Here is a 16,622-nt window from a genome sequence, read left to right on the forward strand (position 1 = left end):
TAACCTGGAGGTCCAGGTTTTCAGAGCCAGATAACACTGCCCGAATCGCTAGGATGTTGATGGGCAGGGCTCTTTTCGAGTTTTGACCACCATCCCTGGACAGTCATCTCCTCTAGTCCCGCTCCCCAGCATGAGAGGCTGGCATCTGTCGTTACTTTCCAGATTATGGGTCTGAAGGATTTCCCCTTCAGCAAATTCTGGCTTCGTAACTACCAACTAAGGCTTTGAGACACTCATGGGGACAGCCGCATTGGCAAGTCCAAAGCTTGGATTGTCTTGTTCCAAGCAGAGATTTTGTTTTACAACAGTCTTTAAATGGAACTGGGCATACGGGACTGCTTCAAATGAAGCTACCATCTTTCCTAACAACCTCATGCAAAGGAGAATTGAAGGATTTGCTTTTGACCTGACCATCCGTACCAGCTCTTGTATGGAGCTGATCTTTGCTGGAGGCAAGAACACCCTTTTCTGGGCTGTATCTATGATCAGGCCTAAGTAATCCAGCCTTCTTACTGGTTTTAAGGAAGACTTCTCTAGGTTGAGGATCCAACCGAGACTTTCAAGGTAACTGGTTGTAATGCGTACGCTTTTTCTTCCACTTCGAATTGCAGAAACCTTTGGTGAGCAGGAAATATTTTGAGAGAATTTTTAGGAACCGATTTAGATTTTTTTAGATCTAGAATGGGTCTGACATCTCCATTCGGTTTTGGTACCGTAAACAGGTTTGAATAGAAACCTAAGCCTTGTTCTTCTGTGGGGATCTGTATGATTACCCCTTGTGTCAATAATCGGTCTAATGCTTGAAACAGGCATTGTCTTTTCCCTGGATCCTTGGGAACGTTTGATCTCAGAAAGTGTGATGTGGGAACTCCCAAAAACTCTAGTTTGTACCCTAGAGTCACTGTGGAGAGAGCCCATCTGTCTTGAGTTTCCCTCTGCCAGACTTCTGCGAAATGCAGAAGTCTTCCCCCCACCTTGGTGAGGGGAAGACGCCTCTTCATGAAGAGGTCTTAGTATTTTGCTTTGTAGTCTTGCGGCTCCAGGTCTTCCTTTGAGTCTGGGCCTGACCCTGCGATTTTCCTCTGGAATCTGATGGTGGAAGCCGTCGCCACTGCCTAGAGGCAGATGCGCTTGGCACAGGAGAGAAAGTCCATTTAAATGAAGGATGTTTATACTTTTGTTTACAGTGGAAAAATTACTCTTTTGCCAGTCAAATTGTCTGGATGTATTTATCCAAATCATCGCCAAATAGTCGCTCCCCATGAAATGGGAAACTAGACAGTAGGTTTTTGCAGGGTGCTTTGGCAGACCAACCCTTTAGCCAAAGGGTCCTACGCATGTGTACTAGCACAAGTGCAAGGGGAGACGCCTGGTGAATAGAATCCTTTATATCATCTATGACAAAACATAATACTTTTGGTAAATCGGCCAACTCACTGGCCTGTTGTGCAGGGAGCTCGTTAAGGGCCTCTGTGAACTGGTCTTATAAAGACTGACAGATGCCTATTGCTGCAATTGCAGGCTGAGCAACTGTACCTGCTACAGAAAAATATGGTTTTAACTGGAATTCCAACTTTTTATCTGTTGGATCCTTTAGCATTTGTGCATTGTCCACTGGACAAGTTAAACTTTTATTCACACTGGAACTTTCCATTTTTTGGTGAATCCCCCCCCCCCCCCCCCAAGGATAGAGAACGGAGAATCTCTTTGAGGGAGAAAATGCTTATCCGGATGATCCCATTCGGTATAAATAAGCATCTCTATTAATGTGTGGACTGGAAACGCATGCATTGGTTGTGAAGGTTTCAAGGAATCCTAAGAAGAAATCAGACTTTCAGCTGACTGTTAGGGGTAGCATGAAAGTGGAGCGAACCATGTCCGTAAGGATTTGTACCTCAGATTGTGAAGCTGAAAGTTCAACTGTTGTTTAATCCGCAGAGGAGTAATCGGTTTGTTTTTTCCGATCGTTTGAGGGTAATACCTCATCCTGTCCCCACTGTTCCCCTGTAAGGGGTTTGGAGTGGGAGAGAGGGATCTAGCACGCTTCTTATCCCCTTTAATGGAGGATGCGATAAAAGCCGTTAAAGTGGATGTAAACCCAATGTCATCCTTTCTAAACTACTGCCATAGGGGTTATCTATAAGGATAAACAGTACATGCCTCCTGCATGTATCTTTACCTGTCAAATGTCTCCCTTCTGTCTGTTATTAGACCCGAAAAAATGCATATTCTGCGGGTGGGTCTGTTGTCTGGAGCTTGGTGGGTGGAGTCGTGATGTCAGTAGACTCCCCGCCCACCTCTACACTCCCCTTGTCAATATGTGTATTTCTAACACTGAACTTCTGCTATGATCTCTAACATCCAGTGAAAAGACAGGAAAGTAACCACATGACTTCAGCATGCCAAATCATGGTGAGGTGTGGAACAGCCAATCCTTGCAGAGCTGCTGAAGAAAGGAGTGGGGGAGGGAATTTAAAAATACTGCACGTCTTAGGCTGAAGCACGAGATGCAAATAACCTGCCACTCACAGCAAGAGGGAGTATTTGACAAAGTTTTTCTCATTTTGTCAAGAATTGTCTCACTGAACAATAAAAGAGGATTTCTCAGAGATGGATTAACTCTGTGTGGCAAGACTGGGCTCAAATGATAGGAAATCTTATACTCTACAATATATAAATTTTTGTTTTTTTGTTTTTTTCTTCAGGTTTACATCCACTTTAAATCTTCCTTCTAAGCCCTGCAGGGCAGAGGAAAATGCATCTTCAGTCACGTATACAGGGACTGAAGTGCGAGAAGCAGTTGCACCACCAATTGCTTCCAATGACTCACCATGTCAGGTATCTCCGGAGAGGATGACAATGTGGAGGCATGTCTGGAGTTCCCAGTGCCTGGGGGTGGTTTTGATGCCTGAGTAGTAAGCCTTGAAGCCATAGTGCAAAGCACAAAAAGCAAAGGTACTCTAAGAACTGTTCTATTTATTTGAACAATAGTAGGAAAAACAGTAGTAGCATCTAATGATTTAATGCTAAACAATACGTTTTTTCCTGTACTGCAAATGCTGGTGTAAACCCCTCACTTGCACCAGCGCTTCTGTGTCCTGTGGCAGCCTTGCTTTAGCTGCTCTGATAGATACTGTCTGTTTCCCAGAGTATCAGCTTTAAGCTTTTTCAGGTGTGAGCCTGATTGTCCATGCGCCACACCCTTTCCTATGCTTTAGCAAGAGTCAGGGGGGTAGAAGTTTTTAAGGCATTTTACAATATAAATTGAAAGAAAAGTCATAGGTGGACTTTGCAGTTCCTATACTTTCCTCTTACCTTTTCCTCGCTGCAGGATACTGCTGTAAACAGACAGATCCAAACTTCACACATCACGGCGGGCAGCGTGTTTAAACCTTCAAAAACTGTGACCCTTTTAATAGGGGTTCCACTCCTTCGGACCATGTATAGCACCCCTCAGGACAGCTTTAGGTAATGTAGCAAGACCACAAAGAGTCCTGGTTGCTAGGGTCCAGCCCTCAAAGAGGAGTGTTACAGGCAAAACCTCGAGTGGAGGCTTTTTAAATCCAGCATGGATCCCTCCTGGAGCTCCGCAGAGCACATCTTCACTCGTGCCAACACCTTTAGACACTGGCGAAAAAACTGAGATACGCCTGGAAGGAGGAGGGGTTATATAGGGGAGACAACTTCCTGTATTGGATGTGCCAGTGTCAACACCTGAAGGTAGCTATAACCCACTAAGTAAATACTTAAGGCTCTGTGTCCTATGATGTATGATAAAGAAAATACACTTATGAATTTTTTGTAAAATATAAATGGGACACAACCCCTTCCGCTGTTTCTGTAAGCGATCCAGTGGCCAATTGGCCACTCGGACCACTTTCATAAGAAAGCCAATCGCCAGCAGAAAAAAAAAAAAAAAAATACCAGGGTTATGACTCATAGCTTCAGTCTTAACCCCTACACAAATAATATAGGGTTACAACTTTAACAAGTTGCTTGTTTAATGAAAGCAGCTGCAATTTCACAATTTTTAAAGGTAGCTCGGCTCATTTATATAAAAATCTATTTATTTTGTTTTTTCAACCTGCAGGGGTGAAGGATAAAAGTCGATGTTTGTATGGCTAGTCTTACGGTGACCTTTCTCTTATGAAATAACATACACACTATTGATATCAGTTGCTTTAATTGACATTTATGAATAGCAACCAAGAAAAAAAAAAAAAAGATAGTTGTGTAACAGTGAACGCAAAAGACACTCATAAAAAATACAGATGCTTATATACACTTCTAGATTAAACAGAAAACTGAAGTTTGTTGCCACTTGGTTCAATAAATCTGCCAACAGTACACACAAAGTATATGTCTATATACTGAGAGCAAAGCAGTCTTAATACAGCTTTAATGAATGCTCTGGATTAGAGGGCATGTCACAGAACTTTACACCACTGATGAAAAGCAAGCACCTAAGATTTAAAGTCCAGCTGTCTTTGGAGGAGAGCAACACTCAAATTATAGAACTATTGGCCATTGTTGGCAACATGGCAGATAAAAAAAGGAATTTTAACTAGCCTTTTAAAGCCTATCATAACTCTAATTTCAAATCTCATTTAAATTTACTCTGGCTGGCAAATCACTATGGTTCCCAGCATCTTCAGCTGAATGAATGGTTCCAAAGCTGAAGTGGCATGTGCATGCCCGATACCATGTTTGTTAGGTACAGAGAAAGCAGATTTTTTTTTAGATTATTTTTTTTAATCAATATATTTAAAAAAATAAAAAAAATCATTTAGCTTTGGATATAGAGGGGAGTAATAGAAAACCTGTATTTTTAGAGTGCTATCTGGGGTTTTTCCTTTCAATTAGGGGGTGTATTTTAACTTTTAACTTTTTTTTAACAAACAAATCAGTCATTTAACATGCTAAACTGGACATACATTCACGAATAGCATCAAAACTGTATATTAGGCTATTTTCTCTTTCCATGTCAAGGCCTCCATTCACAAGAATAATGTGAATCAAGAAAATACCACACCTTAGCCACTAGATGGAACCGATGATCATGAGGAAATTATTAGTTACCATCATCGGCTTCATCTAGTGGCCATATTGCAGTATTTTTCAGATTCATGCAATTCTTAGAAAAAGATAAACAGCCGACCTGGAGAGAAAATAGCCCAAAATCATTCAATTTTGCCCCAGCATTCACACAGAACTAAAGTACATGCAGTTTTTCAACAAATAGCTGTGCAAAATATGATATATAAAAGTGATGAAAGGTTACAGTGTTTTTTAGTTTTTTTTTATTGGAAGGATGGAACTTTTTTTTGTGATTTGTTTAGCTTTCTTTTGCTGCCCATCTCACTGCTACAGAATTGCCCATACTTCCTCTTTGGTGAAAACGGTTCTAGATTTACCTTCAAAGTGACAACTAAGATCCCTGGCACCTAACCTGCAGCCCTTTGGCACTTTTTGTGTGGCCTTAAAGGTTAATGCAGATACCAATTTATTTCCCTATTGCCCCATTATAGCAGTGATATATACCAGTCTAATGTAATATATCACCATCTCGTAAAAGCATGTTCCCTGTCTTCAACAACTCAATATCATGGTCACAATCCTGCAGCATGTGTGCATCTCTTGCATCATGTCGACAATCTGACCATCTCTTGTATCATGTCCAAAGTCTTTGACCATTACCTGTTGTGTGTGCCCGAGCCTAAATATTCACTTAACTTTAAATGCGGTCCATTGATGTTGAGGGGCACATCGGAGGCTCCCCATATCAAGAAAGCTGCCGTAGACAGCAGGGCGGTGCCGGCGTTAGCGGTAAAGCACCGCTAGTTTTAGCAGCGCTTTACCGCTGTTATAGTGGAGCTTTTAACCTCCCCTAGTGGCCGAATAAAGGGTTGAAATCGTCCGTGTTGCGGCGCTGCCAAAGTGTTTTGTAGGTGCTGCCCATTCATTTCAATGGGCAAGGCGTTTTGGGAGCGCTGTATACACCACCCCAAAGATGCTGCTTGCAGGACTTTTCCCGTCCTGCAAGCGAACTGCCCCAGTGTGAAAGCACTCAGATTTTCACTCTGGGGAGGCATTTTTAGCGCTAAAACGCCCAGTGTAAAAGGGATCTAAAAGGGAACCTCTGCTGTGCAACACACGGAGGCTGCCCTTATTACATTTCTGAAAATTCTTGTTGCCTGGCTGTCATACCAGTCCTATAGCCTTAAATGCATTAGGTCACAAATTTAAAACTAAACAACATCAGGGAAGCTGACTTAATTTGCATGTTCCAAGGCAATTGCTCAGAAGGCAAGTCAGGATCAATACCGTCATTGCAGACCTGAAAAGGTTAGCGGCTATTTGGAAGACTCTGGTTCCTCTCTGCACAAATCTAGGTGTCTACAACGAACATCTGTGCCCAATGTACCACTTAAAGCACAAAGATTTGCTTAAGCTCATTGGCCCAGAATACCCTTCACTTTGCTTGACTGTGGTTTCACCTCTTTAGTATACACAAAAAAAAAAAAAAAAAAGCAACATAAATATATACAGTACAATGTCATACCCCATGAAAATCACCCCCAATATTTTTCACATGTTACAGCATATATGTACAAGTAAACATTGCATATATTAAAAAACATTAAGGCAGTTTAAAAACAGATAAAGTTGTGATCTCAGATCCTGAAATTTGCAATTTCATGTCCCATTTCCTAAAAAAAAGAACAAATAATGAAATAAATAAATAAAAAAGTTACAGGATTATAACAAATTACTAAGTAGGTTTTTAAGCAACATTTAAATATAAGAATCTGGCAATAAATTACCATACATTATTAGATAACAGTCTTATGGTATGATCTGAGTATAGGTTGGATATTGTAGGGAGGGGGCAATGACAATACTACATTCTGGCCTAAATTTATCCAAATGTGGGTACTGCATTCGTTTTATTTCAGGACGGGGCCCAATTCCTCCCAATGGACACCAACGACAGGGCCCAATGGACACCAATGACGGGGCCCAATTCCTCCCACTTACACCAGTAATGGGGCCCAATTCCTCCCACTTACACCAATAATGGGGCATTATTTTTTTCCTGCTGAGGTCGGGACCTTTTCTACTCCCACCGTCCACAGCCTGGCCCTCCTAAAGTCTGAACAACAGTAAACTGGCCCTTTGTTTAGAAAGTTTGAAGACCCCTGCTCTATGTGAAAGTACAGGCTCATTGAAAGCTATTCCACATTTTCATTGCTTACATTATCCACAGCTGGAGATGTATCCTTTCCTTTCCAAGGGATACACTTGGGTTTTTGTTCCATATAGTAATTAACCTCTTCGTGCCGGATGTACACACATATATGCAGCCTCTCAGCAGGTGGAAATTAATGCAGAGAGGCTGCGTATATGTGTGCCAAAATTTAAACAATGCTGTGGCATTGGGTAACTGAAAGCTTTCCGATCACGTGACTGCTGTGACAGCCAATCATGGCCGCTACATGACCGAAATGCCCATCTCCCTGCATCTAAAACCAGAGGCACTGATGCTAAGGGGTTAATGTCCATTTAACCACTTACGGACCGCCCGCCATCGTTTTATGTCGCTACTTTGAAGAGGAATACCGTTATGGTAGCAGCTAGCTACCATAACCCTGGTATCCTCTTCTTCAGTGGGAGGTCCTCTTCAAGATAAAAGTGGCCTCTGCGTCGGTAACGGTGGATGCGATCGGATCCTCTTCCTAGCCTTACATGGAAATGAGTGAGGGGAAGATGGCCCCCACCCATCTCCATATCATTGCAGGGCAGAAGCAAGGTCAAAACGTCACTTCTTCCCAATGCTCTTGAAGGGACTTTTTTTTATTGCATTTTAGTGTAAATATGAGATCTGAGGACTTTTTGACCCCAGATCTCAGATTTAAGAGATCCTGTCATGTTTTTTTTCCTTTTACAAGGGATGTTTGCAAGGAATAAAAGTGACCCTTTTTTTTTTTTTGTTTAAAGAACAGTGAAAAAAAAAAAAAAAAAAAAAAAAAAAAAATCAAAAAAGGTAAATAAATGAGGAAAAAGCCGAACTTGCGTGCAGAATGTATACGTGAGCAACGCCCGCATATGAAAACTGTGTTCAAACCACACGTGAGGTATCGCTGCGATCGGTAGAGTGAGAGCAATAATTCTAGCCCTAGACCTCCTCTACAACTCAAAACATCCAACCTGTAGAATTTTTTTTAAACGTCGCCTATGGAGATTTTTAAGGGTAAAAGTTTGTCGCCATTCCACGAGCGGGCGCAACTTTGAAGCGTGACATGTTGGGTATCAATTTACTAGGCGTAACATTAGCTTTCACAACATAAAAAAAAATAGGGCTAACTTTACTGTTTTATATTTTAATTCAAAAAAGTGATTTTTTCCCCCAAAAAAATGCGCTTGTAAGACCACTGCGCAAATACGGTCTGACAAAAAGTACTGAACGACCGCCATTTTATTCTCTAGGGTGTTAGGGGGGAAAAAAAAAAAAAAAAAAAGTGTGTATATATATATATTTTTTTTAATTTGGGGGTTCCAAGTAATTTTCTATAAAAAATAAATAAACACCAAATCTCAGAAAGAGGCTCGGTCCTTAAAGCGGAGTTCTGCTTAAAAAAAAAAAAAAAAAAATCAAACAACTACAAATACTGCAGCTGCTAACTTTTAATAATCGGACACTTACCTATCCCAGGGTCCAGCGATGTGGGGGATTGAAGCCCTGCTTGTCGGCGCTGGCATTGTAACTGTGGGCGCCCAGCTGTGACTTCACAGCTGGGCACCCTATGCGCATGCGCGAGCTGCAACTGGCTGCGCAATCATCTGGGACCTGTCCCAGATGATTGCCTAGAGGGAGGGGGCAGAGCTGATCTCCCTTCTGGCACCGAGGGAACTGACGCAAGGAGCCGAGGTGAGTAAGGAGGCAGATTACGAGGGACCCCCTAGCAACAGGCATTAGGAGGGGAGTAAAAAAAAAATTATTTTTTTTATGCACATTAATTTTTTTTTTTTTGGATAGACTCCACTTTAAGTGGTTAAATATGTATAAAATATGATCATATACCTACCACACCATCAACTGCTAACTGATTTTGTACAGAACAAGTCTAGTCCCAAGTCATTATGTTTCCGATTAGAAAAATACACCAGTAAAAATACATATAACATGTGAAAATCTTACTGCTTAAAAAAAGACACCAATGCTCAAAAAATAAAATTATATTATACCTTTATCAACTGAGATTTGTCGTAGTCTTTACGATGTCTGTAAATACACTGGCTCAGCACGGCATATAACTTTTCCAGTTGCAAAACATTATATCCATTCGTTTTACTCACAGCTTTTTCTAACAGTTCCTAAAATAGGAAGGAAAAAAAAACACTTCACATTACATTTGCAACATACAATGTTTTGGATAGAGAGATCGCTCTCTCTCTATAATTAATTTATATTTACACACTAGCTTCGGCTGGACTTCTCCTTTATTATGCCTCTACCTTTTATTTACCTTTTTTTAAGGTAATGAAGGGTTAAAGTGGTAGTAAAGTTTCACCCAAAAAAAAAATTCCCCCAGCAAATTAAGGGCATATTGTGCTAGTATGCACTGCATATAGCACACTTGCCTGTAAAAAGGGATCTCTCCAGCCACACACCATCACTACTGACAGGCCTTCCATTTTCATCTGGTCTTCCTTAAGGGTTTGCGAGCTCTGGTCGTTTGAATGGCCAGGCTGCGATGACGCCACTCCCACGCATGGGAGCCACGATTGCAGCACAGTATTCACAATGGACAGCACACTCGAGTGTGCCATCCATTGAGAGAGCAGTGTGCTGGTGAAGTCACCGGCTGCTCCAGATGTAAATACCTCTTAACTGCTTGCCGACCACCAGCGCACGACGATGTACGTCGGCGCAATGGCATGGCTGGGCAAATTCGCAGATCGTCGTCATTACTAATAAAAAAAAAAAAAAATAAAAATGACAAATCTATCCCCTATTTAGTAGACGCTATAACTTTTGCACAAACCAATCAATATACATTATGCCTCTTATCCCCGTCTTCCTTGGCGGATACCGGACTGTTAGTATCCCAATCTATCGCCACCTTGTTGGGACATAATTCCCCTGTCCTCCCTTATTCTAAGAGCATTATCATTAACCCCTGTTCTATCTTTTCTAGTATATTACTTCATAACACTCCTGATGAATGGTTGTAATGCCAGGAAACGCGTAGAGTGCCACTAGATGCCAACAGTTACTTGTCTTTATTACATTTGTCTTTCAATTGATTTACTATACCATGTATATTTGCCATGTCCACTTTTTATGTGTATTGCATGCTATATAGCAGCATATTTAGTGTAAGTCTGGTGACTATTTGATACAAAATATCTGATATGTATTCGAGACTGTAATAAATAAATCATGTACTGTAAGTTTCATTTTTATGTCTATGTCATTTTCTCCTATACATGGCGTACCCTCATTTAAAGTCCCACAAAATTCCCCCTTTCTATATACGCCTATTGCAATTTTTTTTACCAATATGTAGAAGAATACATATTGGCCTAAACTGAGGAAGAAATTTGTTTTTTTATATATTTTTGGGGATATTTATTATAGCAAAAATTACAATTTTTTTTTTCAAATTTGTCGCTTTTTTTTGTTTATAGTGCAAAAAATAAAAACCGCAGAGGTGATCAAATACCACCAAAAGAACGCTCTATTTGTGGGGAAAAAAAAGGACCTCAATTTTGTTTGTGTGCAACATCGCACGACCGCGCAATTGTCAGTTAAAACGACGCAGTGCCGTATCGCAAAAAGTGCTCTGGTCAGGAAGGGGGTAAAGTCTTCCGGGGGTGAAGTGATTAAATGGTGCAGGAAATATTTAGGAAATATTCACTGTACCTACAGGTAAGCCTTACTATAGGCTTACCTGTAGAGCTACAGGAGAAAAAGTGGAGTTTACTACTGCTTTAATGTCCAAGCTCAAAACATTCACACTCTCATGTAGTCCAACATGGCCCATTGAACACTGCAGTTAGGGGCAAGGTGGTGTCAGAGCTGGGCTGCTCCCTGTCCAAGAACACTTGCAACCTGCTACAGCACCAGTTTTTGCAAGCTATTCTAAAGTGTAGCAAATAAAAATTGTCCAATGGGAACACAAACATTTTTAGGTAATTGGGGAAGGGTAGAAAGCCTGAATGCTTTATTGCTGTCTGCCTGGTGAAGACAACACTTCTGTCAAGAAGTTAGCATTGACAGCCGTATACTTCTGACTGAATATCAGATGACTGACCAAACAATCATGAAAAGTTGACTTCACTTGCTACATGATCTGGGTAGGTAACAACCAAGTAATTCTCATTTTCAAAAGGACATCCGCAAACACAGCCCTTATACTTTCTGTACATTATTTTTATTGGTCAAATTAAGAGACATGCACACAGTCATACTGGTTACTTATAATAAAGTCATATGCAAACCGAGAAACTTGCCTTAAGGCTCTGGTGGTCTACGTGGAATGCCGGCACTGACTCAGAGAGGACATCCATAATTTTATTCACGCTTATAAGGTTCTGCTGTTCCACTTGCATTTGTCTTCCACGGGTCATTCTCAGAACACACACATCTAAGATAAAATATTGGAATTGAATAAGTTTAATTTTCAGTGACAGAAAAGAAAAAAAAAAAAAAAAAATTAGGTTATCATCCTATTATCTGAGCATGAAAACCCTGAATCTTACAGGGGTGTCAACGAGAACAGCATCAGAGAGCGTTGATCAGAGCAGTGCATGTTCCAGGAACCAGAGATGTTCTCAGAGAGAACCATCAGCTTTAAAATTATATTCTTCATTCAAACATCGTGTAATATAGTGTTTAAACTTGCATCCTAACATATTAGTTGTAGTAGTGTCCAAAATGAACAATTTTATTTCCTAACTGTTAATGTGGAACTAAAATTGGGGGGAAAAAAAATAAATAAAAAAAAGTAGTAAACCAAAAATTCCTAATTTCTTAATCCTAAAAACGCAGGACTTAGAGTTGTAAAGGCAAAAGGTTTTTAATCTTAATACATTCTATGCATTAATATAAAAAGCCTTCTGTGTGTATTAGCCTCCCCCCCAAATACTTACCCGAGCCCCATCTCAGTCCATCGATTTCCACGAGTCCCTCAGCCGTCCGGGTTTCTCCTCCTGACGACACAGCAGCGGGCGCCACTGGCTCTGCAGCTGTCAAAGTCAGTTAGCCAATCAGGAGCACGAGGGGGCGGGGCAGAATGGCAGCTCCATGTCTGACTGGACACAGGGAGCTGTGACTCGGCTCGGGTGCCCCCCATAGCAAGCTGCTTGCTGTGGTGGCACCCGACAGGAGGGAGGGGCCAGGAGCACAGAAGAGGGACCTGAGAAGAAGAGGATCCAGGGCTGCCCTGTGCAAAACCACTGCCCAGAAAAGGTAAGTATAACATGTTAATAAAAAAAAAAAAAAATAAAGTATAAAAAACCCCACACAAGACTTTACAGATATCATTTGTTATTTTACAGTTTTGTCCCCTATGGGATAAAGTAATAAGATCCTATACGCACTGTTAGATTTTCAGCTGATTTTTGTCTTCAGATTTACCAAAACCATGTAGTGCAAGGGCCTGCCTGATTGCATACAAATTGAAACTCCTAAGGTTTGATCTCATATGTTTTGGTAAATCTGAAGAAAATCTAATAGTGTGTATGGGGACCTAAATGTAGTACAAATGAGTGTCAGGCTCTGCATTGCTCCTGCAGTTGCTTTTCTAGGGAAAGTGTTCACTGCACACTGAAGGTTTACCTTCATGCATAAAATACTTTCCTTTACAATTTTAATTTTAGTGTGCACTACCCATTGCATTGTCTGCATGAGCAAAAAGTTACATCAGTGAGCAGGCAACGAATGAAAAGAAAAAAAAAAGAAAAAAAAAAAAAAAAGACACCAGACCCAGAGGAGGTGGAAAAGAGGAGTGATGGCGGAGCCACCAGTGCTGCAGCATGACACTCTGGGCCAAACTGGTCATAAGGTCACACATATAGTTTGTCTACAAAAAAAGACAAGTCCATTCAGTTTGATCCATGCATACTTCCTCAGAAAAGCGGTCTACCCTCAGCTACCCCACCATAGTGGAACCTTTACACTATTACAAATCCTATTTTTCCTAACAATGTCCTCTCCTTCAACCAGCACAGTATTTGAATGTTAGACAGCAAGTGGAGCACCAGCAAAAGAAGAAAAAAAAAAAGTGTTCTGTGGTAAAGTGGTTGTTAAGCCATTATGGGTGCTTTGTAGAATCCCCTCTGTCATAACCCGCTATATCACTCACTGCCTTTTTATGAAAACGATACAACGAAATACCTTATTTTGAAGGGCCGCTGTGCACTCACCTGACGTTCAGAGCTCTCCTGCCCCACTCCGAGGACTGTAGCGGGAGGGGCTGAGGTTCCCTCTGACGTCAGCCGAGAGGAGGAGGAGAGCCTTGGACGGTCACGTGAACACTCAGCCGTGGTCTTCAGCAAGATATTGCCTTGCTTCATTTAATTAAAAAAAAGGCAGTGAGTGATACAACAGGTTATGACAGAGGTGATTCTACTAAGGACAGATGGTTATTTTGAATAGTATGGCAGCAGCAGGGGAGGGGCAGGGAGGACACTGCTGACACAGAGCTGACAAGCAGGGAGGGAGAGGACAGGAGAGCTGCAGATGACAGAGGCAAGCAATCTGACCACGGTGTCAGGGCTCAGCAGCCATGATACACCCTGGTCAGTTTACAGGGGAGAGGGCAGAACCAGCCAGGTATTTCAGGTGTTACAGGGGGATAATAACACAGCACAAGCACGGTGCTCTATAACATGCTTTAAAGGAGCAGGAACTTTATTTATTGTTTCAAGTTTACAAACACCAAGTTTCTAGCAGGGCTCTAATTTAGTAACGGCCAATTACAACAGTAAAATGCCTTCACATACCATTTAGGTCTTTATGATCACCATTTAATGCTGCAGCTGGGACTTCCTCGTGTCTTTTCCCAAGCTCCCCGGTTTGGGCTTTAGAAGGATCTGCATTAGGAGGCGCATTCTCCACTTCCTTCTCTATGCCACTGATGTCAAGATTAGAATTTTCTGTTTCCATTGATGACTCGTCTATGAGTTCTATTTCAGCCTGATCTAGACTGGACTCTTTAGGATCCTGGTCCGCTTCACTCTCTGCTTCATAGCTTTTTTCACCACGAACAGCTGGTACTACTTTCTTCTTTTTAGGACACAAGCCAGTGCTCCAACGACTCCGCCGTCTACATTTTCTCCTGCCTGCATTTTTCAGGGTAAGGTTGAAATGTTAGTATAAATTTCAGTACTAGGAAAAAAGCAAATGACCCCCCCAAATGTCTAATATATATATATATATATATATATATATATATATATATATATATATATATATATATATATATATATATATATATATATATATATATATATATATATATATATATAGCTTTAAGGGCTTGACTCCCTCCCAACAGTGATTCACTGCCCTGGACCCGTTTTGCACCTTATGGCCCTCAAAGCAATATATCATTGCATAGGGTCCTGACCCAGTTGCACAGAGTACAGAGACACCCAGCAAAATTACAGGCAGTCCCTGCATGCCCAGTGCAGGGTCCGGGTGCCATTCCTCTGAGCACTGTAAGCCATAGGTAATGAATGCAGAAAATCCAGCCTCTTAATCCCAAATATAAAAGTCTTGATAAGATAGCCATTTTCATGCAGAAAATATCCCCCTACTGGAAAAAAAAAAATGTTTTAAATTAAAAAATAGAGTTCAAGCTTGATCTGTGGATGGGATTTTTTTTCTATGTAGTTCTAAGTGCTCGTATCTAGATATTCAACTATGATTTACACATTCAGAATTGTGTGTTTAACTTTGAGGATTTACGCCTTACAAGTTTAAATAATACTTTATTTCAGGCAAAACTAAGGGCTGAACACACCTGTACTGGGTGTACTGGAAGCGAAATGAGGTGCAGATGGCGTTGCAGTTATTTTTTCACGCTCTGTGTCCGCTTTCTTCCCATCCGGTGTATTTATGTTCTTAGGAAGCACATAGTAATAAGAAGGTGCATATTTTGCAGTGGAGAAACCTATGATGGAAAAAAGTTATACAGTTTCTATTTGGGTGGAAAAAAAGCTATTAAGTACAGATTCAAAGAAAAACAAGTAGGGTCCAATACTTGCACTGGAAAGCAAACCTGTGATTTGCCCATGGGAAAACTTGGATCGAAAATCGACTAGTTCAGCAGTGACTGGCTGAATTTCATTTAATGTATGGGGGGGGGGGGGGGGGGTCGGCCGATTATCGGGGCCGATATTTACATTTTTTAAAGCATCGGTAAGAAACGTACCGATATTACTTCAAGTTGTTGTTTTGAATACTTCAAAGTGCAGAGGAGGGGTTTGGGGTCTTATAGACCCCAGATTCCTCCATAAAGAGAGTACCTGTCACAAAGATGTTATATTCCTTGTGACAGCAATAAAAAAAATTATTTAAAAAAAAGGACAGGTGTAAAAGGAAGAAAAAAATATTGGAACCTGATATAGGCTATCGGCCTAAACGGTGGCAAAAATCAAAAAAAAAAAAAAAAAAAAAAAAAAAAAAATCGGTATTGTCTGCCCTGAACTAACTATATTGGTCGACCCCTAATAGGCAGGCTGGTTGTACCCAAGTTGATACATCGGTCAACTTGGGTACAACCACTGTCGAATTTTCATGTGATTGCAAGCGGTCTTTGTATTCTGCTGGCCAGGAAAGGTTCCCCCCTGCCAGCAGAGTACAATAGCACAGCAGTCATCACTCTGGTACAACCACTTCAACAAAATCACATGGTACGTGATTTTGCATGAAGTGGTTAACAAAAATGTTTATTTGTGTGTGTATATATTTTTTTGGTTGTCGACAAAGTCCCATTAGAGGGGCTGCTTTAAACCTGGCTTTGACGTTTTGAAGATTGTGTTCCAAGACAACACAAGTATTTTTTATCTTACTGGAATTCGACTTTAACCACTTCAATACCGGGCACTTTCGCCCCCTTCCTGCCCAGGACAATTTTCAGCTTTCAGCGCTGGCGCACTTTGAATGACAATTGCGCGGTCATGTAACACTGTACCCAAACAAAATTTTTATCATTTTCTTCCCACAAATAGAGCTTTCTTTTAGTAGTATTTGATCACCTCTGGAGTTTATTTTTTGATAAACTAAAAAAGATCAAAATTTTTTTAGTTTTTGTCATAAAATTTAGTTTTCCCCTTCACTGGCGGGAACAAATGAGGCGGCACTGATATGTAGAATTGATGGGCACCACTGATGTGTTACTGACAGGTGTTACTGCTGGGCACTGATTGGCACCATGGTGCGCACTTGAAGGCTTTTTTGTTGGCGGAATGCTGAGCACCGATTGGTAGCTTTTTTGCACATCTCAGGGGGCTGTGCTGATAATCAGCACAGACCCCCCTCTGACAGGGAGAGCCGCCGATTGGCTCTCCCTGTCAGCGCGAACCGAGGAATGCCTTTTACCGGCACTTCC

General features: G+C 41.1%; 1 protein-coding gene across 1 annotated transcript in view; it reads right to left on the bottom strand.

Moving 5' to 3' along the window:
• Positions 1-4,166: 4,166 nt before the first annotated feature.
• Positions 4,167-16,622, bottom strand: part of ATAD2 (ATPase family AAA domain containing 2) — a 66,740-nt gene continuing 54,284 nt past the window's right edge. Inside the window, exons 24-28 of the mRNA XM_073632214.1 lie at positions 15,033-15,182; positions 14,011-14,349; positions 11,518-11,651; positions 9,247-9,375; positions 4,167-6,710 (exon numbers count right to left, since the gene is read on the bottom strand). Of these exons, the coding sequence (XP_073488315.1) occupies positions 6,675-6,710; positions 9,247-9,375; positions 11,518-11,651; positions 14,011-14,349; positions 15,033-15,182 (788 nt within the window). The 3' untranslated portion in view covers positions 4,167-6,674. The remainder of the gene's footprint in view (positions 6,711-9,246; positions 9,376-11,517; positions 11,652-14,010; positions 14,350-15,032; positions 15,183-16,622) is intronic.

This window comes from Aquarana catesbeiana, linkage group LG05, assembly GCF_042186555.1.
Source record: "Aquarana catesbeiana isolate 2022-GZ linkage group LG05, ASM4218655v1, whole genome shotgun sequence".
NCBI lineage: Eukaryota > Metazoa > Chordata > Amphibia > Anura > Ranidae > Aquarana > Aquarana catesbeiana.